We start from the raw sequence: 22,628 nt of genomic DNA on the forward strand, positions 1-22,628 counted from the left end.
CATAGTTCGTCAAACAATACTCCTCCCACGGAGGTTTTCGACACACTCAATTAAACCGGGACTTGTCATTAGTGGGTGCCACACATAACTACCACCAACCGGTCAGTGCGCAGAGTTAATTAGACAGTCGGAAATATGGACGTTCGTTTCAGTACGGAAGAAAAAAAGTTAGATTTCTAGTGCTGAAGTATGGCTGACCTTAATTAGAGAAACATTCACTTTGTTGGTATGATAGCGGGAAGGATTCAACGATGCATGGAGATGCAACGCACATCTGAGTAAGCTATCAACATTGCATTAGGGATAGATTGCAATGAAGAATGTAGGTAATCTTTATTGGAATTTGCTAGATTTAGTGAGCCGACGGTTGTTGGTAAATGACTCTTTCGTGCAACAATGTAATCCTGGAGCTTTGGCCTTCTGTTTCGATATACATACTTCGTAGTCAACTGTTAGGGTTGATTTCTTCACCCACACTTATCACTAAGCCAGGTTTAATCACACCGGTAAACTTGGTTTGGCGAGAGTGAAGAAAGTATTTAAGACATTTCTGAATATGTATGTATGTGAATATGCTTTCAATGAGTTCATTTAATTCTTTGTATTAAATGTATTCTCCGAGCCTTGATGGAGTTTTGGAATGATGTCATGGACTCTATTCAAATGAAAGGAGCGGCTCAACATGAACCCCCGAACAAAAAATAATCAAAGTTTCAGTACTCACAGACTTATGTTTCTAGATCCGGTTCTAATTGGTTTACTTGGTTTTTGTGTTAAGATTTTCGGCTGAAATAAATTAATTATTAGTTTTATTAGTCAAAAATTCTAATAATCTACAATACCATACCATCCATCTTACGGTTGTTAAAAACATGCGTACAACAAACCACAAATTTCATACATTTTCAATCACAAAAATTTCAAAAATGGGAATCAAATATGTCTGTCAATACATGCTACACATGCCTCACATATATTAAATACAGCTTTATACTCAATACGGAATCTTATCACGGGCTTTCATCAATGTCATCTTCATCTTCCGCGCAGCAACATACTCGTAAACCCTTAAATTGTTCCTGATATCTAAGTAGTGCAGCTGAATGAAAAAAATGTTCACCATAATGAAGCAACTCATTATCGACAGCTATTCCAACTCGCATTTCACTCTAGAAATGCTAATGGAAACTGTTCAAACATGCATAAACATATGTATCTCGAGGTGTTTTCAGATGCATTGCGTGCTCTATGGCGCGAATTCAGTTCGCATTATGATGGATTTCGCACTATGTGGTGCTGCTACAATAATGCTACACGGTGTAAACACACCAGTTCAAATAGTTACCGCGCTCTACCAGCCGATTGTTTTACTTGAACACGTCTCTCTAATTGCTGCAGCCAGCTTTGCATATCTTGCACGCGCATGAGGAACCCTGCCGGCCGGGAGCTTCTCGGTAAGCTATTCATAAAGATCACAAGTTCCTTGATCCAGCGGCCCGGCAGTGTAAACCCAAAATTAGGTATTCCGCAAAAGATTCGACCGTAAAAAGCCTCTGCGACGTAAAAAGCTACCGGTCTTGACAGCCGGAGACACAAAAAACCGGCCGACGTGTCTGTTCGGAACTCTGCGCAGAACGTGATCGCGAGTGCTCGGTGACAGTTTCAAATTGTTTAGAATATATATCTTGGTTTGATGATCTTGGTCCCCGGTGTAAAAATATACCCAACCTTCGCTGATTCACCGGAGCTCAATGAACACAAAGCACATATTCCGCTTAAGACATTTTTGATCGTGGTTTCCGCTGTTCAGATGCTTTCATTTTTTTAGATTTCTCGGCCAATTCTAGTTCTACACACGTGAATGGAATATTAAGGACGCACATTTAGCTGACTGACGAAACTTTCCAAACTAGCGTTCAAAAGCTTTTGACTAAATCATGAACATTTTAGAAACAAGTCATATGCTTCAACAGACTTCGCCACCGGTTTCTGTTGCGGTACAGCACGGTCGCAGGACTAGTAAGGATAACTTACGGGTATACCAAAAAAACTGTGCAAAATTAGGGATCAATTGGCCTGTGTCAAGCCAAAGAGGACGAAGCACCATTTTAAGGAACATACTCTAAAATCGCTATAGCATCCAATGTAACACTAGACTGCCCTTTTATGCAATTCTGACGTTAGCGCCAATAGGAATATTTTTCAGGAAACCAATTTTTGTGTTTCGTGATGTTTTCAAAAGCACGAATAATGTTTCAACTATCTGTTCTGTACAAAATGTTTATAATTCATCGTAGATAATAGCAAATTGCTTAAATTTTCACTTTTTTGCAAGAACCTTTGTCGGCGCCGATTTCTCAAGGCTACCGAACACGTGGGGGACTCTGTCCCGAGATAAATTAACACGGAAGTGGACTGTATACACTTTGGTGGAAGGGAAAAAACATGGCGGAACACGAGAATTTCTTTCCTTGCGTTCTGGTAACGGGCAACAATAATTAAACCACTTTCAAGTTCTTATTCAACTATTATTCACTACTTTATTTATCTTAATCACTTATTCACTGAAAATATTGTTCACTTGTTATCCATCGCACGACTTGAATTTGAATGAGAATGATTAATTTATTTCTACGCCTTATATACCAAATCCCACAAAATGGCTTCCTTGTCGTCAGCGGAAACACAAAGTGCGCTCTCTCTCTCTTCCGGAAATGCAAAAAACGCGCGCAATCACTCTCTGTTGACATATCACAGTTGATCCACAAAAATGTTGATCGCAGCAATCGGGGGGTCGTTCAGTTGTCATTTAAAAATTTTCTTCGAGCTGAGTAGAAGGGCTCGAACATCCTCCGCCCAGAGAAGAAGAAAGAAGATTACCCTGGCTGGTTTTCCAAGATAGGCAATGGTGCCAATTTGTGAATGGGCCGTGTGAGAATTCCAGACCGTGTGCGAACGTCCACAACACGGACTAAGTCATCTTCGCCTGGATACGTCTGCTCTACCTTTCCCATTTTCCATACTTGTGCAGGTAAGTCGTCCTCCTTTATTAGCACTATCATTCCAGGGCGCACATTGACACGTTTGCGCGTCCATTTTTCTGGACCTTGAAGCTCAACTAAATATTCTCTTGACCATCGCTTCCAGAAATGATCTCGAAGAACCTGAATGTATTGCCATCGTGACAATCTATTCTGCGGTATGCCCTCGCAAGTGGGCTCAGGAATCGCTGTAAGCGGACGGTCAATCATTAGATGCCCCGGAGTCAGGACTTCCTGGTCATGAGGATCATCCGAGTGTGCAAACAACGGCATCGAATTCAATATGGCCTCGATCTGACAAAGCAACGTACTGAATTCAACGATGGTAAGTGATACTGGGTTACAAATTTTCCTTAACACGGTTTTCACACTCTTTACTCCCGCTTCCGACAATCCGCCGAAATGCGGAGCATTTGGTGGGATGGTCTTCCACTGAATCTGTTTTGGCTGACAAAACTCAAAAATTTTCTGCTCTGTCATTTGCTTCTTGAACATTTCATACAGTTCCCTTAGCTCATTCTTTGCTCCCACAAAATTTGTTCCGTTGTCGGAATAAATTTCCTCAGGGACTCCACGTCTAGACACGAAACGTTGCAAAGCTGCCAGAAAGGCAACTGTCGAGAGATTTTCTACCGCCTCCAAATGTATTCCCTTGGTGACGCAAATGTAGCCCTTCACTGGAATTGTTTTACGGACGCCCTGCCTTATCATAATAGGACCGGCGAAATCCACACCAACCTTCAAAAATGCAGGAGCTTTTTCCAAGCGACATTCAGGTAGATCTCCCATAAATTGATTCAATGTTTTTGGATTTACCTTGAAACAACGAACACAGCTTCTCGTAATCAGTCGTATGGTGTTGCGACACTTAGGGATCCAAAACTGTTGTCGAAGAATCGCCATCAGTCCTGACGGACCTACATGCAGGTTCTCCTGATGCAATGCCTTGATTAGACTTCGAACCACCGGATTATTAGCTGGCAAAATCCACTGGTGCTTTACGTCGAATGGTAGCTTGGAATGGCGCAGTCGGCCACCAACTCGCAGTAAACCTTCATGGTCCAATAAAGGACACAAATTTTGCATATATTTGCAGGGCTCACCTGTTAAAACACGCTGGATCTCGCTCTTATACTCCAGGTTTTGCACTACCCGAATTGTTGTCTTCATAGCCTCACGAAGCTCAATCACTGTTGGTAGTTTTCCTAAAGTGCGATTTTCCTTCCTTTTCTTGACTTTGTTGCGAAATCGTAGCACATAGGCTAAGACGCGTTGCAGTTTTCTAAATGACTCGAATTTAGTGAACACTGGAAGTTCGTCGTACCTCGCAACTATATTCACCGAAACGATTGGCCTTAACTCTGGGATTTCTTCGATGGGCAAGGGTGGGGGAATTTCCATTCGATAAATTGCATCTCTCAAAACCGCTGGACCATTCCACCACAAATCACTATTCGCTACCTTGCTAGCTGATAACCCTCGTGACACTATGTCAGCGGGATTATCCTTTGTTGGAATATATTTCCACTCAAACTTAGCACCAGTTGCTGTTATTTCTCTCACTCGATTGCGAACATATAAATCCAACTGCTCGGGTTGCTTAGTAAGCCATGCCAATATTACCTGACTGTCTGACCAAAGTATCACTTCATTGAATGACATTTTCAAAGCAGAAAGAATTTTCACTACCAGACGATGCAGCAGAAGAGCTGCCAACAACGCCTTTCTTGGTATACTTAGCGGTGCGATGGGAGCCACTTTCGATTTTCCACTAATAATTTTCATGCTTGCAGATCCATCTTCGCATATCGACCGTATATATACACAAGCTCCGTAGGCCACATCGGAGGCATCCGCAAACCCATGCATTTCGAATGCCACAGCACTGCTGCTTACCACTCTTCTTGGTATCCGAAGTTGATTGACCCCTTCCAGTGCATGTAAGAAACCTGTCCAACCCTTGACCAAATCACCAACAATTGGCTCGTCCCAATCGAGTTTCTCCTTCCAGACCAATTGCATTAACATTTTCCCAATAACGACGACAGGAGCCACTAGTCCCAAAGGGTCGAACATCTGGGAGACTAGCGACAAAATCTGACGCTTTGTAGGCTGCTTTACGTTCGTGGTGGGCATCGATACAAACATTAATTCATCTGAATCTGGATTCCACATAAGACCCAAGGTTTTTATTACTTCATTTGCTCCATATTCGCTTAAACTTACTAACTCTTCACGATCTTCTCTCGGTAACGATTCTAGCAGCTCTGGAATATTTGACGACCATTTATGAAGATGAAAGCCACCGGCCTCCATCATGCTGATTAGCTGCCTTTGAGCTTCAAACGCCTGCGGAAGGCTATCGTAACCAAAGAGTGCGTTGTCCACATAACAGCTGTTCTCGACAATGGAAGCTGCTAGAGGATATTTGTGCTTCTCATCAATTGCCAATTGAAGAAGTGCCCTTGTTGCCAGAAAAGGTGCTGAAGCCGTCCCATAGGTAACCGTGGTTAGTTCTAACACTCGAAGTGGATCAGAAGGATTCTTTCTCCAAAATATTCTTTGTAGAGGGGTGTGACAATCAGCAACCACAATCTGCCTGTACATTTTTGCAATGTCAGCCGTCAAAACAAATCGATGTTCCCGGAATCTGAGCACTATAGCAAGCAAATCGCTTTGGCTGATCTTAGCAGACGCATCAAAAACAACGCGGCACTTCGTTGTTGTGTGAAGGTCGTAAAACTGCGTGATGAGGTAAGTACCACTTTCTCATCCCTGGTGCGTCATTCTTCTCATATACTTCCTTACAGTGACCCAAGGATTCGTACTCCTGCATGAAGTCTACGTATTGCCGTTTTAACTCTGGTTGTTGGGCAAAACGTTTCTCTAACCCTAAGAATTGTCGGAGCGCCAACGATCTGGATTCTCCGAGCTGCTCCAGTGAATCTCTTAATGGCAATTGCACCACATATCTTCCTGTTTCATCTCTTCGGTGTGTTGCTATGAAGTGCCTTTCACATTCATCCTCTTCGGTGCTTGACTGGAATTGCTGGGGAACGCTCTCTACTTCCGAAAATCGCTGAATCGAGTCGCAAAGTTCCTCGATCGTAACCGAATGTGAATACACGACATTATCCTGAATGGCTTCGCTGCAATGTGTACCACCTACCACCCAACCGAACTTCGTTTCAGTTATGATAGGAAGCTCTTCGGAAAGTATGATGCGCCCTGGTAGAAGTAACTTCAAGAACCATTGATTGCCGATTAGCATGTCAATCCCGCCAGTAGAATTGAATGATGGATCGGCCAGTTGAACTCCAGCTGGAATCTCCCATGAACGGATGTCTATATTTGAAACTGGAAGATTTGATGTCACCCTTTTGGTTATCAAGCAATTGAGCTTCAGCTGATAGTCCAGGTATCTGGATCGGATCTGCACTTCGATACCCTTGTCAGTACGAGACAGCATTCCATCAACTCCAGCAATTCTAACGTTTGTATGATATCCATCTAAACCGAGACGGTCTGCCATGCCTTGTGAAATCAGATTTACCTGGGAAGCAGAATCCAATAAAACACGACAGGGGTGTGGGTGATTGTTTCTGTCCATCACGTTTACGACTGCGGTTACCAGTAGGACCGATGGAACTACTAGTCCCTTGTTTGTTGAGCAAGCTGCAGTCGTCACTTGTGTACTAGTAGACGGCCGTTGCTCATCCGCTTTCGGTGCTTGAACCTGTGCTGCTGGTCTGGATGACTTCGTTTCGTCGGGAATTTCCGCTGCTTTAAAAGGCTGACTGTCCGCATGCAATAGGCTATGGTGCTTACGCTGACACTTAACGCACGTTCCATTGGAAGGACAGTCTGATCCGCGATGTCCCTTCCTAAGACAGTTGAACCAAACGTTCCTTTCTCGCACCTTCGCGAGTCGCTGGGGAACGAACATGGCTAAGAACTGGGGACACCTGAACCCTTTGTGGTGAGAATCACCGCAGAACTCGCACTTGAACTTTGACTCGCTGGCGGACGTGGTAACCAGTGAGTGCTGACCAGTACTCTTAACAGACTTCTTTGCTGGTTGGTTCTCCTTTGAATTGGAGGTTTCACATCTCTCCAAGATGAAACACTGCTCCTTCAGAAACTTGATGGTTGCATCGTATGATGGAAGCTCTCCATGCTTGATGGTAGTCTCCCATCGTCTTCTTGTTTCCTTATCCAGGGCTTCGGAGAGTAGGTGCACAACGAACTGCTCCGATATGCCAGTGAATTCTTGATTGAGGAATTTCAAGTTTTCAACATGCCTCGAGCACTCGTCCACTAGTGCTCTTAACTCTTTACCGTTTTCATTTGCCATTTTTCTGAGACTGAAGAGGCCATGGATATGAGTTCCTACCATGTAGTAGGTTCTCATACCGTTCCTGCAGTATCTCCCAGGCATGCTTGTAATTGCCATCGTTGATCGTCTTGGCATCAATAATTCCAGCGGCACTGCCCACCAGGGCCTTGTCTAGGTGGTAAAGCTTAATGGCGGGAGGGTCGGCTGTGTTATCTACCAGGTCTCTGAACACGACTTTGAACTTTGACCAGTTTTCGTACTTACCGTCGAAAGTCGGAATCGGTACCTTCAACGGTTGCTGAACCATCACTGGGTTCTGAAGCGGAGCGACTACGTTTGGGTTGGAACCTACTGGGGCAACACTTAAACGCTCCATATGGTCTTCCAAAGCCATTAGTACTTGATCGTGGAGCTCATCAAATATCAAAAAATGTGCATCATGCTCTTCTCTACTTGAGGATGGAATTAGAGGAAGCATCTTCTCCTGTATGTCGTGGTATTCTTTGTGCGCCGAGTCTATCTTCTTTGCATAGACTCGCAGTTGAGAAGATGGCAGCTCATCGTTTTCATGCAGTATGTTTAAAATTCTAGTTAGCTTACCTTTTGCCAGCCCACGCTGGTGGACGAATGCTTCTACCTGTTCCATGATCAATCGTTGCGCTTTCTTGATCTTCTTAACGCTAGTTGAAGGTGAATTACTGGTAATCGGTGTTGCAGCAGGCGGATTGCTTCCTGCAGACGACGTGGATTCTTGGTGCTTGATGGGTGTTCGCTTCAGCGGCATGACACTGAGGAACGACTAAAACCCGGCATTGGTAACCGGAGCTGATCTTAACAGCCTCTTCACTTAACTTCTGGAACCACTTTTCCAAACACGTCACTGCTTGTTCGATTCTTCTTCTTTTCCACCTCGCTTAACTTCTTCTTCTTTTCCACCTCACTTAACTTCTTTTCTACTTCAATCGTTTATTGTCACTTATTTTTCCATTGTGCCCGTTCCGAAGCAAACTTCACGAGACATCCTAAGCCAGTCACCACTTCCATCACCAAACACTGTACTGCACTCAATCCGGTTCGAGTGGACCAAAATGTCGGCGCCGATTTCTCAAGGCTACCGAACACGTGGGGGACTCTGTCCCGAGATAAATTAACACGGAAGTGGACTGTATACACTTTGGTGGAAGGGAAAAACATGGCGGAACACGGGAATTTCTTTCCTTGCGTTCTGGTAACGGGCAACAATAATTAAACCACTTTCAAGTTCTTATTCAACTATTATTCACTACTTTATTTATCTTAATCACTTATTCACTGAAAATATTGTTCACTTGTTATCCATCGCACGACTTGAATTTGAATGAGAATGATTAATTTATTTCTACGCCTTATATACCAAATCCCACAAAATGGCTTCCTTGTCGTCAGCGGAAACACAAAGTGCGCTCTCTCTCTCTCTTCCGGAAATGCAAAAAACGCGCGCAATCACTCTCTGTTGACATATCACAGTTGATCCACAAAAATGTTGATCGCAGCAATCGGGGGGTCGTTCAGTTGTCATTTAAAAATTTTCTTCGAGCTGAGTAGAAGGGCTCGAACATCCTCCGCCCAGAGAAGAAGAAAGAAGATTACCCTGGCTGGTTTTCCAAGATAGGCAATGGTGCCAATTTGTGAATGGGCCGTGTGAGAATTCCAGACCGTGTGCGAACGTCCACAACACGGACTAAGTCATCTTCGCCTGGATACGTCTGCTCTACCTTTCCCATTTTCCATACTTGTGCAGGTAAGTCGTCCTCCTTTATTAGCACTATCATTCCAGGGCGCACATTGACACGTTTGCGCGTCCATTTTTCTGGACCTTGAAGCTCAACTAAATATTCTCTTGACCATCGCTTCCAGAAATGATCTCGAAGAACCTGAATGTATTGCCATCGTGACAATCTATTCTGCGGTATGCCCTCGCAAGTGGGCTCAGGAATCGCTGTAAGCGGACGGTCAATCATTAGATGCCCCGGAGTCAGGACTTCCTGGTCATGAGGATCATCCGAGTGTGCAAACAACGGCATCGAATTCAATATGGCCTCGATCTGACAAAGCAACGTACTGAATTCAACGATGGTAAGTGATACTGGGTTACAAATTTTCCTTAACACGGTTTTCACACTCTTTACTCCCGCTTCCCACAATCCGCCGAAATGCGGAGCATTTGGTGGGATGGTCTTCCACTGAATCTGTTTTGGCTGACAAAACTCAAAAATTTTCTGCTCTGTCATTTGCTTCTTGAACATTTCATACAGTTCCCTTAGCTCATTCTTTGCTCCCACAAAATTTGTTCCGTTGTCGGAATAAATTTCCTCAGGGACTCCACGTCTAGACACGAAACGTTGCAAAGCTGCCAGAAAGGCAACTGTCGAGAGATTTTCTACCGCCTCCAAATGTATTCCCTTGGTGACGCAAATGTAGCCCTTCACTGGAATTGTTTTACGGACGCCCTGCCTTATCATAATAGGACCGGCGAAATCCACACCAACCTTCAAAAATGCAGGAGCTTTTTCCAAGCGACATTCAGGTAGATCTCCCATAAATTGATTCAATGTTTTTGGATTTACCTTGAAACAACGAACACAGCTTCTCGTAATCAGTCGTATGGTGTTGCGACACTTAGGGATCCAAAACTGTTGTCGAAGAATCGCCATCAGTCCTGACGGACCTACATGCAGGTTCTCCTGATGCAATGCCTTGATTAGACTTCGAACCACCGGATTATTAGCTGGCAAAATCCACTGGTGCTTTACGTCGAATGGTAGCTTGGAATGGCGCAGTCGGCCACCAACTCGCAGTAAACCTTCATGGTCCAATAAAGGACACAAATTTTGCATATATTTGCAGGGCTCACCTGTTAAAACACGCTGGATCTCGCTCTTATACTCCAGGTTTTGCACTACCCGAATTGTTGTCTTCATAGCCTCACGAAGCTCAATCACTGTTGGTAGTTTTCCTAAAGTGCGATTTTCCTTCCTTTTCTTGACGTTGTTGCGAAATCGTAGCACATAGGCTAAGACGCGTTGCAGTTTTCTAAATGACTCGAATTTAGTGAACACTGGAAGTTCGTCGTACCTCGCAACTATATTCACCGAAACGATTGGCCTTAACTCTGGGATTTCTTCGATGGGCAAGGGTGGGGGAATTTCCATTCGATAAATTGCATCTCTCAAAACCGCTGGACCATTCCACCACAAATCACTATTCGCTACCTTGCTAGCTGATAACCCTCGTGACACTATGTCAGCGGGATTATCCTTTGTTGGAATATATTTCCACTCAAACTTAGCACCAGTTGCTGTTATTTCTCTCACTCGATTGCGAACATATAAATCCAACTGCTCGGGTTGCTTAGTAAGCCATGCCAATATTACCTGACTGTCTGACCAAAGTATCACTTCATTGAATGACATTTTCAAAGCAGAAAGAATTTTCACTACCAGACGATGCAGCAGAAGAGCTGCCAACAACGCCTTTCTTGGTATACTTAGCGGTGCGATGGGAGCCACTTTCGATTTTCCACTAATAATTTTCATGCTTGCAGATCCATCTTCGCATATCGACCGTATATATACACAAGCTCCGTAGGCCACATCGGAGGCATCCGCAAACCCATGCATTTCGAATGCCACAGCACTGCTGCTTACCACTCTTCTTGGTATCCGAAGTTGATTGACCCCTTCCAGTGCATGTAAGAAACCTGTCCAACCCTTGACCAAATCACCAACAATTGGCTCGTCCCAATCGAGTTTCTCCTTCCAGACCAATTGCATTAACATTTTCCCAATAACGACGACAGGAGCCACTAGTCCCAAAGGGTCGAACATCTGGGAGACTAGCGACAAAATCTGACGCTTTGTAGGCTGCTTTACGTTCGTGGTGGGCATCGATACAAACATTAATTCATCTGAATCTGGATTCCACATAAGACCCAAGGTTTTTATTACTTCATTTGCTCCATATTCGCTTAAACTTACTAACTCTTCACGATCTTCTCTCGGTAACGATTCTAGCAGCTCTGGAATATTTGACGACCATTTATGAAGATGAAAGCCACCGGCCTCCATCATGCTGATTAGCTGCCTTTGAGCTTCAAACGCCTGCGGAAGGCTATCGTAACCAAAGAGTGCGTTGTCCACATAACAGCTGTTCTCGACAATGGAAGCTGCTAGAGGATATTTGTGCTTCTCATCAATTGCCAATTGAAGAAGTGCCCTTGTTGCCAGAAAAGGTGCTGAAGCCGTCCCATAGGTAACCGTGGTTAGTTCTAACACTCGAAGTGGATCAGAAGGATTCTTTCTCCAAAATATTCTTTGTAGAGGGGTGTGACAATCAGCAACCACAATCTGCCTGTACATTTTTGCAATGTCAGCCGTCAAAACAAATCGATGTTCCCGGAATCTGAGCACTATAGCAAGCAAATCGCTTTGGCTGATCTTAGCAGACGCATCAAAAACAACGCGGCACTTCGTTGTTGTGTTTGAAGGTCGTAAAACTGCGTGATGAGGTAAGTACCACTTTCTCATCCCTGGTGCGTCATTCTTCTCATATACTTCCTTACAGTGACCCAAGGATTCGTACTCCTGCATGAAGTCTACGTATTGCCGTTTTAACTCTGGTTGTTGGGCAAAACGTTTCTCTAACCCTAAGAATCGTCGGAGCGCCAACGATCTGGATTCTCCGAGCTGCTCCAGTGAATCTCTTAATGGCAATTGCACCACATATCTTCCTGTTTCATCTCTTCGGTGTGTTGCTATGAAGTGCCTTTCACATTCATCCTCTTCGGTGCTTGACTGGAATTGCTGGGGAACGCTCTCTACTTCCCAAAATCGCTGAATCGAGTCGCAAAGTTCCTCGATCGTAACCGAATGTGAATACACGACATTATCCTGAATGGCTTCGCTGCAATGTGTACCACCTACCACCCAACCGAACTTCGTTTCAGTTATGATAGGAAGCTCTTCGGAAAGTATGATGCGCCCTGGTAGAAGTAACTTCAAGAACCATTGATTGCCGATTAGCATGTCAATCCCGCCAGTAGAATTGAATGATGGATCGGCCAGTTGAACTCCAGCTGGAATCTCCCATGAACGGATGTCTATATTTGAAACTGGAAGATTTGATGTCACCCTTTTGGTTATCAAGCAATTGAGCTTCAGCTGATAGTCCAGGTATCTGGATCGGATCTGCACTTCGATACCCTTGTCAGTACGAGACAGCATTCCATCAACTCCAGCAATTCTAACGTTTGTATGATATCCATCTAAACCGAGACGGTCTGCCATGCCTTGTGAAATCAGATTTACCTGGGAAGCAGAATCCAATAAAACACGACAGGGGTGTGGGTGATTGTTTCTGTCCATCACGTTTACGACTGCGGTTACCAGTAGGACCGATGGAACTACTAGTCCCTTGTTTGTTGAGCAAGCTGCAGTCGTCACTTGTGTACTAGTAGACGGCCGTTGCTCATCCGCTTTCGGTGCTTGAACCTGTGCTGCTGGTCTGGATGACTTCGTTTCGTCGGGAATTTCCGCTGCTTTAAAAGGCTGACTGTCCGCATGCAATAGGCTATGGTGCTTACGCTGACACTTAACGCACGTTCCATTGGAAGGACAGTCTGATCCGCGATGTCCCTTCCTAAGACAGTTGAACCAAACGTTCCTTTCTCGCACCTTCGCGAGTCGCTGGGGAACGAACATGGCTAAGAACTGGGGACACCTGAACCCTTTGTGGTGAGAATCACCGCAGAACTCGCACTTGAACTTTGACTCGCTGGCGGACGTGGTAACCAGTGAGTGCTGACCAGTACTCTTAACAGACTTCTTTGCTGGTTGGTTCTCCTTTGAATTGGAGGTTTCACATCTCTCCAAGATGAAACACTGCTCCTTCAGAAACTTGATGGTTGCATCGTATGATGGAAGCTCTCCATGCTTGATGGTAGTCTCCCATCGTCTTCTTGTTTCCTTATCCAGGGCTTCGGAGAGCAGGTGCACAACGAACTGCTCCGATATGCCAGTGAATTCTTGATTGAGGAATTTCAAGTTTTCAACATGCCTCGAGCACTCGTCCACTAGTGCTCTTAACTCTTTACCGTTTTCATTTGCCATTTTTCTGAGACTGAAGAGGCCATGGATATGAGTTCCTACCATGTAGTAGGTTCTCATACCGTTCCTGCAGTATCTCCCAGGCATGCTTGTAATTGCCATCGTTGATCGTCTTGGCATCAATAATTCCAGCGGCACTGCCCACCAGGGCCTTGTCTAGGTGGTAAAGCTTAATGGCGGGAGGGTCGGCTGTGTTATCTACCAGGTCTCTGAACACGACTTTGAACTTTGACCAGTTTTCGTACTTACCGTCGAAAGTCGGAATCGGTACCTTCAACGGTTGCTGAACCATCACTGGGTTCTGAAGCGGAGCGACTACGTTTGGGTTGGAACCTACTGGGGCAACACTTAAACGCTCCATATGGTCTTCCAAAGCCATTAGTACTTGATCGTGGAGCTCATCAAATATCAAAAAATGTGCATCATGCTCTTCTCTACTTGAGGATGGAATTAGAGGAAGCATCTTCTCCTGTATGTCGTGGTATTCTTTGTGCGCCGAGTCTATCTTCTTTGCATAGACTCGCAGTTGAGAAGATGGCAGCTCATCGTTTTCATGCAGTATGTTTAAAATTCTAGTTAGCTTACCTTTTGCCAGCCCACGCTGGTGGACGAATGCTTCTACCTGTTCCATGATCAATCGTTGCGCTTTCTTGATCTTCTTAACGCTAGTTGAAGGTGAATTACTGGTAATCGGTGTTGCAGCAGGCGGATTGCTTCCTGCAGACGACGTGGATTCTTGGTGCTTGATGGGTGTTCGCTTCAGCGGCATGACACTGAGGAACGACTAAAACCCGGCATTGGTAACCGGAGCTGATCTTAACAGCCTCTTCACTTAACTTCTGGAACCACTTTTCCACACACGTCACTGCTTGTTCGATTCTTCTTCTTTTCCACCTCGCTTAACTTCTTCTTCTTTTCCACCTCACTTAACTTCTTTTCTACTTCAATCGTTTATTGTCACTTATTTTTCCATTGTGCCCGTTCCGAAGCAAACTTCACGAGACATCCTAAGCCAGTCACCACTTCCACCACCAAACACTGTACTGCACTCAATCCGGTTCGAGTGGACCAAAATGTCGGCGCCGATTTCTCAAGGCTACCGAACACGTGGGGGACTCTGTCCCGAGATAAATTAACACGGAAGTGGACTGTATACACTTTGGTGGAAGGGAAAAACATGGCGGAACACGGGAATTTCTTTCCTTGCGTTCTGGTAACGGGCAACAATAATTAAACCACTTTCAAGTTCTTATTCAACTATTATTCACTACTTTATTTATCTTAATCACTTATTCACTGAAAATATTGTTCACTTGTTATCCATCGCACGACTTGAATTTGAATGAGAATGATTAATTTATTTCTACGCCTTATATACCAAATCCCACAAAATGGCTTCCTTGTCGTCAGCGGAAACACAAAGTGCGCTCTCTCTCTCTCTTCCGGAAATGCAAAAAACGCGCGCAATCACTCTCTGTTGACATATCACAGTTGATCCACAAAAATGTTGATCGCAGCAATCGGGGGGTCGTTCAGTTGTCATTTAAAAATTTTCTTCGAGCTGAGTAGAAGGGTTCGAACAACCTTGTAAATTTTAGCTAAGGTCACTTTTGCAAAAAATAGCGATTTCATTTCACTGTTTTTATGCAATTCTGACGTACGCATACAAGCCAATAGTACCGGGTAAAACGTGTCGGACATTATCAACCGTTTCAACTGAATTATCTGCAAATGATTATGAATTCATACAAGTTTCCGAGGCTATATGTGGTGGTGTGGTCAGATGGTCGGTTTTGGATGTATACATATATTCCGTGGGTTATGACAGACAAACTTCTCACGTGAATATTAAGTCTCAGATCACGAAAATCCGACAAAAACTGGTGATGTTATTAAGCACCGAGTGAAAATTGTTCTGTTTTTCACATATCTCTTTTGATCTCAAATAAGATTACACTAGTTTACAAGAAAAATGAAGTAACGAGAAAAAGTGTTTTCTAGATTAATTTTGGGTCGCTGAATACGAAAATAATACTCTATTTCTCTTTCAAAGAAGTTAGAGTTAAAAAAAAGTTTTTCGTTTGCTTCCGCTTTTTTGTTTTTGCTCTATTTTTTATTACAGAAAAATTATTTTTCATATTTGCAGAATCTAATGTGACAGATTTTAACAATTTTAAGGTAATCGCGATAAACTAAGAAGAAAGGTGTTTCCTCAGTTAATTTTGGATCGCTGAAAACGAAAACCAAGTACATTTCAAAGAAGCATTTTCATGATTTCTTTGAAAAAGGTGTTTTTGGGCACTTTTTTAGTTATTTGTCAATATCTTGTTCAAATAGGATCCGATCGAAACAGTTCGAAAGGTATTGATTTACCCTTTCCGAAAATGTATAATATACGTAGATCAAATCTCGACAAATATATGATTACGGCTTAAAAGCCAACTGTCAAAATTCTTTTTGAAAGGAAATTTCAGACAAACTGTTACCCGCCAATCACAGATGTTTACAGTAAACAAAAGAAAAAAGTTTTCTCTTGCATTAACTGCTGTGAACTGCGTTTAGCCAGTAACGGTTTGTCCAGAAATTCCTTTCAAAGAGAAATTTGACAGTTGGCTTTCAAGCCGTAATCATATGTTTGTCGAGAAATGTACATTTATTATGATTACAATCGACCAAAGTAAAACAAAAGTCTAATGTTCGACCTTTTTTAAAAAAATGCATATTTCTAGTAAATTTTTTATAATAAATCAAGGACAGAAGAAAATTCTTTTAGAATCTAATGAGATAAATAATCTTTTTGCATAAATTTTAATCCAATGGCCACAAAAGTCGGATGAAAAATGTAGATGGTATGAAGCACTGAGTGAAAATTGTAACTTTCTATTTTTCGCACAATCATACTTTAGGCTGAAATAATCTATACTTGATAGTTATTGTTTGTGTTAGGTACTGTTTTCTCGAGCTTGCATCCATCCATCCTGCAGCATATGAATGGTTTAGGATATTTCATTGTACACTAAGTGCTCTTTTTAAAATGTGGAAAAATCGTTGGAAAAGTTTTGTTTTGTCTGTGGTGAGTACATATTTTACGAATTAAAAGAATTTTCGTCTTCTGCTTCAACAGGCTTCACAGCAGATTCTCAGTTCACAGAATATTACGTGGCTAGTGCTACGATCCCACTGAGACTCCTTCCCGATAGGGACTCGAATATTTGACGACTGGCTTATTAGACCAGTGCTACACCTTCTAAACCGTCGCACCAAGGCAGGGTACGCTAAAATCATAAAATTTCCATTTCGCTCAATGTGCGATAGCATCAACATTTTTCATCAGATGTTAGTGATATTAGGCTTAAAATTAACATAAACATATTATCTGTCATCTTAGATTCTAAAAGGTCCCAAAAAATTTGATTTTCGCTAAAAAAAAATTTAAAAATGAGTAATTTTTAAAAATGGTCAAAAATGCACTTTTTTTAAACTTTGGTCGCTTGCAGCACTAAAAATTTTACATATGATCGACACATATTATATGTTTTTGAAAGGGCATCTCGGCACCTTTCAACCTGCATATTGATTAAATTAATTGAATGATTTTGACACGAAATATTGACCAAAAACTACAAAAAATTCTGAAAAACGAGTTTTTTGAGAAAATCACAAAATCGCTTCTTTGAACAAAAAAATTAATATTGTTTTCGTGTTTGGCGACCCAAAGTTAGTCTAAAAAATACTTAAATTCTGTGATCTGTGAAAAATACAATCATATTTGAAGACATTTGGATACAGTATTCCATTTAACGACTGGTCCCGGTAATTCCGGTTTCCCGCTTTTTTGGTAATGTTTTTAGTGAATATTCCTGTTACACGGCACATCAAAATACATCATATAGGTTGTCTATAAACTATTCAAGTACATTTAAGGTCTTCCTAGTATACGGTTATTCTGGAGTTGGTCTTAATCTGATTGCATTTTTAGTAGATCAAGCGTGTCAAATAACAGGTGTATTCAGGTACAAACGTTTCACAGGTATGGGTTACTCATTTTTAATCTACAAAGTCTCTCAGATGGTTTCAAAATTAATTTAGAGCCTTTATATATGCAATTTCAAGTTATATCAATACCAGTTTTTATGCTATACTTTGAAAAATTAATGAAACTGGCTTAACATTGCCTCGGACTGACCCCATGAAATTTTCGTATAAATTTGGAGCGGTTTATGAGACTTGAATAAATTACATTTCATTTGCAGGTATTTTGGATGGAATTGGTTTTGAAATTTATTGGTTGGGTACCAATTGCGCACTAAAATGATGAAATATAAAACAACAGCGGTCAAGGTTTTGAACAAAAGTTTTCACCAAGTTACATTCGTACATTATTGTGGTATGAAAAATCCATGTTGAAAAAAACTAAGCTTGCTGCTTTAAAGAAGCATTCGAGCTTGCACAGGAGACTAAAAATAATAATAATATAAAATATAAATGGTTAAAATAATTTATCGTGCTAAAAACTAATTTGAATACCACCCTAGCCTAATTATATCACCACCCTAGCCATTTACATCACAAAATGGTGCTTATCTCGCTTCCAACATTACTTATGATACAACAGCTTAAGAATAAATTGTTTTACCTTGTTAAATATACCTTCAATACTATATTGCACCGCTACGTCACTTTGGTTGAAAAATGGCGTCTACGTCACTTTGTTTTCTCGTTTTAAAAGGCCATTTTGCATAATTTTTTAAAGACAATTATACTGAAAGACGTGGATTTTTGTAAAGATCTCAGAAATATGAAAAAATGAAATTTGACCAAGGTGGCGCTTACGTCACTTTTGCATACAAGGGCAGTAGACACTCCAATATCTATTATTTTTGTAAACTCAAATAGCAAACGAAAGCAAGTAAGTGCACGGAAAAATCCGTTCATAAATTCATAAACAAAAGATCACGATCTCGCGAAAAACAAAAACTATATTGGGCTTACACGAGAAAAACCAGGACAAATCAAGTATTTTCCTTAACTTCCCAGGACACCCGGACAGTCACTGAAAAATCAGAACATGTCCTGAGAAACCAGGGCGTATGGTCACTAGAGTGGGACATGGTTATATGAAAAAAATAAAATTTTGCTCCGAGTAACTTTTTGGGTCCCATTTGGCTCCCAGAATAACCCTGTAAATTTTTAGCTCGATCGGTGAAACTATATTTTTGCGTCCAAGGTTTAAAGTTTCCATGGGATTTCGTATGGGGCAATCGTCCGTTTCGAATTAATTCTTCCAAGAGACGCCCGTTACCTCTTAAAAATAAATAGATGTCTGATTTTTATAGAAAATTTGTCAAGGAAACAAAGTCTAGAAGACTGCGAAACGATCTGAGGATTGTGGAAAAAGTTATTAAGCCAAAACCGTTTGATGCCCTGAAGATTGGTGAAAATTTCACTGTACATAGCATCACTGCTGCTGACGGTCGAATTATATACGAAATTTTTAACTTTCTCTTATTATGTACAAAAGAACCTCAATTCATCTCCCAAAACCCTTGTGAAGTGGCCAAACAGTATAGATAAATGATTTAGACACATTAAGAGAAGATCAAACCAAAATTGCATATAATTGGACAACCAACAGCAGTTGTGCTAGAAAAAATGAATATTTTATCAATCGTCAGAGCATCAATCGGTTTCAGCTTAATAACTTTTTTCTCAAGCATCAGATCGTTTCGTAGTTTTCGAGACTTTGTTTCTAAGTTAAATTTCCCATTAAAGCAACATAACGGTTTATTGTTAGAAAGCAATGAGCGACTCCTGGAGGTATTATTTTGTGAAAGTTAATTTTCCATTACAAAATCCCATGTAAACTATGGATGGAGCTAAGAATTGGCACAGTTGTTCTAGTACCCAAATTGTACCTAAAAAGTTGCTCGGAGCTGGAATCTAATTTTTGTCCCATTCTAATGGTCACCCTAACTAATGACTCCTACCTTCGTAGTGGAATAACACTTTCAATAGTCTGAATTCACTACGAAGCTTGTTCGTTATACCGACACAGCGCCAAAATTCCCGACAAACCGTGGTAATCAGCATTAAAATGCAGTAGCACTGCACATGCATCGCATACAATGTTGGTTACTGCAGTTATGCTTGGTTAGGGTAAATGCCCCATATTAACATTTTAGTCAGAGCGCCGACCGATTTCAATCATTACTCGACCATCATTTATCCAGAATTTTGCATAAATTTATATAAATCGATTCGCATCGTTCCTAAGAAAAAGTATTATCTCCAAAGTGACCCAAAGCATTGTGCAACAATCATATTTTAGTGAAACGGAAACTGGAAGCGAGAAATCATTCGAAGAATTGCGTTGAGAAAAAAGTTCGAATCAACTATTTTAAATAAGTAGGGTGATTATAGGAACAGCCTGAAATTTGAATCTACTCGCTATAGATACTCCAGAAAACTCGTGTAGAAATGTCTTTGCATAATAATTGTTCTGCTGGCTTATGCTCCAAGTGATGGTAAGAAATTTTCCCGAAAACAACAACGTTCCTGAACACAAACTTCGAGTGCATTTCGAGAAAGTCGCCATACAAACTGAATGCATTCTAGGACTAAAAAATTCGACTCCCACTTCATCATTATAACACTCGTGGTATGAGCTGTATATGATTTGCATTTTGAAAAGCACTTGTTGATTTTCACGGGAAATGCAGTTTTAGTAGGTTTTCCCCTTGTTCACTAGCTGCTATGAACCAACACATAATGCCTTCATAAACTGCACTGTTGCATATTTGTGAACGATTGGCTGGAGGATTGTTTTTAGGTTCACAGCAGAGAGTGTTCCTGTCTTACCAATCTGATTAGTGTAAACAATTCCTCTTTAATAGATCTCCATTATCGCTAGCATGTGTTTCCGTCAATTCCGATGAAAAAAGCTCTGTATCAAAGTAGCATTAATCCATCAACGCTAGTCGACTTAAACGGTGGTGGTGCACATCGAAGATATTTTCCAAACACGTGTTATTCATAGCTGCGTACATCACTCAGCCAGGTATCGCGAAATGAAATATAAATTGGACGCTTCGAGACGGAAAACCACTAGCAATTCTTGCTATGTGCGCGAAACTTGGCTGCAATGCATCACGCTGGAACACCTGATAGTGATGATGATGATCCCAACTCATACCCTCACCGTTCTTACAGTATACTGCCGAGGAATAAGTCAAGCGCGAAAATAAAATCGACAGCCACTGGGGAGGAACCATTTCACGCATGCAAATTTTTAATATTGAACCAATTAGTCGAACATTAAACTGTAACAGAAACCTGATGTACTTGAGCGCGGGAAGTGACCAATCCAGCGGCAACAAGATGCGTGAGTATCACGGCTGGCTGCTCATGTTGGTCCTCGACAGCAAGGTTGAGCAAGTATGTCGCTCTGGTGCAACGCAAACGGGTTGCGTGAAATCCGCTATTCTACGTCGACTACGCTTATAATTCAAGATATTTTTTTTTCAAGATGGGTATTACCGAAAAAATCCACTAATGGTGAAATATTTTTGATCTCAAATATTTTGGAGAGTGATTAATACTATGTTGGAAATGAACCTAAAAATCCTTTCGCTCTTCAATGGGTCTAAATATGCAACCAACTACTGGGTTCATTCCCCTACTCAGATTAATTTCTTCATTGCGAAACTACACAATTCATGTTGGCGCTGGTCTTCATTAGTCTTGATAGCGTGTAATAAATCATTAATTGCGAACTTAAAACAGATCACATCGACCTTAACTAGCAGCTTGGTAAACAAGCTGTATGTATTTTCATCAGGATGTAATCAATCAAGAAAATCACGGCCGAACATGATAAGCTGTCATTTATCAAGACAGCGATGATGTGTTAGAGGAACTCTCCCAACAAACATGACCGTCAAACCTTAAACGTTTGGAAAATGTACTAGGACAAACTATTACTTGACACTAAAGGAAGAATTGCAACACCAAACAACGTGTTTGCGCAATTGCTCGTTGCACCGCACCATACATCAAAAAAAAATCGAACACCAGAGTGACAAGAACAAATAAGATCGCCTTGCTGCCCACTTCTAAGTCGGATCCTAATCCCATCACGAGGGTCTGTTCCAAATATGAGCCAAACCGGACCAACGAAATAAGAAAGATCATTTTATTGTCTACATATTTGTCGAAACATGCCAATCAATCCAGCTTCAATAGGAGAAGTTACTAAACATTTAACTATGTTTTGCCTGAGCAAGTTTTGCATGGGCCAAACAGCGTAAGCGGCGAATGAGTAATCGACTCCCGCGAACTTCATTATTTCACGAAATATAGCGTTTAGCATGCAAAATTATTGCCCTCTGATCAAAACAGTTAACGGTGGCGATTATACTCAAAGTACAATCTTCATGAAAGTAGCTCTTGTCGGCCCTATAAATGGATCTGGACAACATAGCCAGTCGAATCTGTCTGCTGCTGACACAATCCAACGTTTTACGTTTTACGTGTCACCAAATACGATAATATGTATTTGATTTGACCAAAGTTGGTGTGAGTACAGATCCTATATTCCAGTAATTCTCAACCTGGGGTCCGCGGACCCCTAGGGGACCGTGAAGTCGTTGTTGGGGGTCAGCGAAGAAAAATATATTTTCCAAGTCGCTGGGCCGGCGGAATACGTGGGTAGTATGGGTAATACTACCAACTCGAAAATTACCGAAGAGGGAATTACCCACTTGAAAATTCAGAAATTTGAGATTAACCACGTATCCCTAGTAACAATTGTGGTGTTATGGTACTCTTGAAGATCTTCTTAAAACTTACACACCAAAAAATAATGAAATTTAAACGACATGTAAATCAATACGAATGTAAACATACAACGATTGAATCGAAAATTTGATTGAAAATTACGTTAAAATCAATTGAAGCACCAAACAGCATACAATTTTACACTTTCATTCGTGTAATATTACATGTCATTCATTTTACAGCAGTTTTCGAGTAAAAATACATAAGAAGCGCATTGGTTTTCCGTTTAAAGAAACTGTAATTTTCAATCCACGTGTAAAATTATAATAAAAT

At 41.6% G+C, this 22,628-nt stretch overlaps 3 protein-coding genes across 3 annotated transcripts; all 3 read right to left on the minus strand.

The window, feature by feature from the left end:
* Positions 1 to 2,876: 2,876 nt before the first annotated feature.
* LOC131687897 (uncharacterized) lies at positions 2,877 to 5,360 on the minus strand. The gene has a single exon (XM_058971987.1). The coding sequence runs from the start codon at positions 5,358 to 5,360 to the stop codon at positions 2,877 to 2,879; it is 2,484 nt and encodes an 827-aa protein (XP_058827970.1).
* Positions 5,361 to 5,739: 379 nt separating this feature from the next.
* On the minus strand, positions 5,740 to 8,161 carry LOC131687898 (uncharacterized). The gene is made up of 2 exons (XM_058971988.1): positions 7,455 to 8,161; positions 5,740 to 7,405 (listed from the first exon to the last, which is right to left on the minus strand). Exons 1-2 carry the CDS (start codon positions 8,159 to 8,161, stop codon positions 5,740 to 5,742), a joined length of 2,373 nt encoding a protein of 790 aa, XP_058827971.1.
* Positions 8,162 to 9,002: 841 nt separating this feature from the next.
* On the minus strand, positions 9,003 to 14,289 carry LOC131687899 (uncharacterized). The gene is made up of 2 exons (XM_058971989.1): positions 13,583 to 14,289; positions 9,003 to 13,533 (listed from the first exon to the last, which is right to left on the minus strand). Exons 1-2 carry the CDS (start codon positions 14,287 to 14,289, stop codon positions 9,003 to 9,005), a joined length of 5,238 nt encoding a protein of 1,745 aa, XP_058827972.1.
* Positions 14,290 to 22,628: the final 8,339 nt, after the last annotated feature.

Source organism: Topomyia yanbarensis, chromosome 3 (assembly GCF_030247195.1).
Source record: "Topomyia yanbarensis strain Yona2022 chromosome 3, ASM3024719v1, whole genome shotgun sequence".
Lineage (NCBI taxonomy): Eukaryota > Metazoa > Arthropoda > Insecta > Diptera > Culicidae > Topomyia > Topomyia yanbarensis.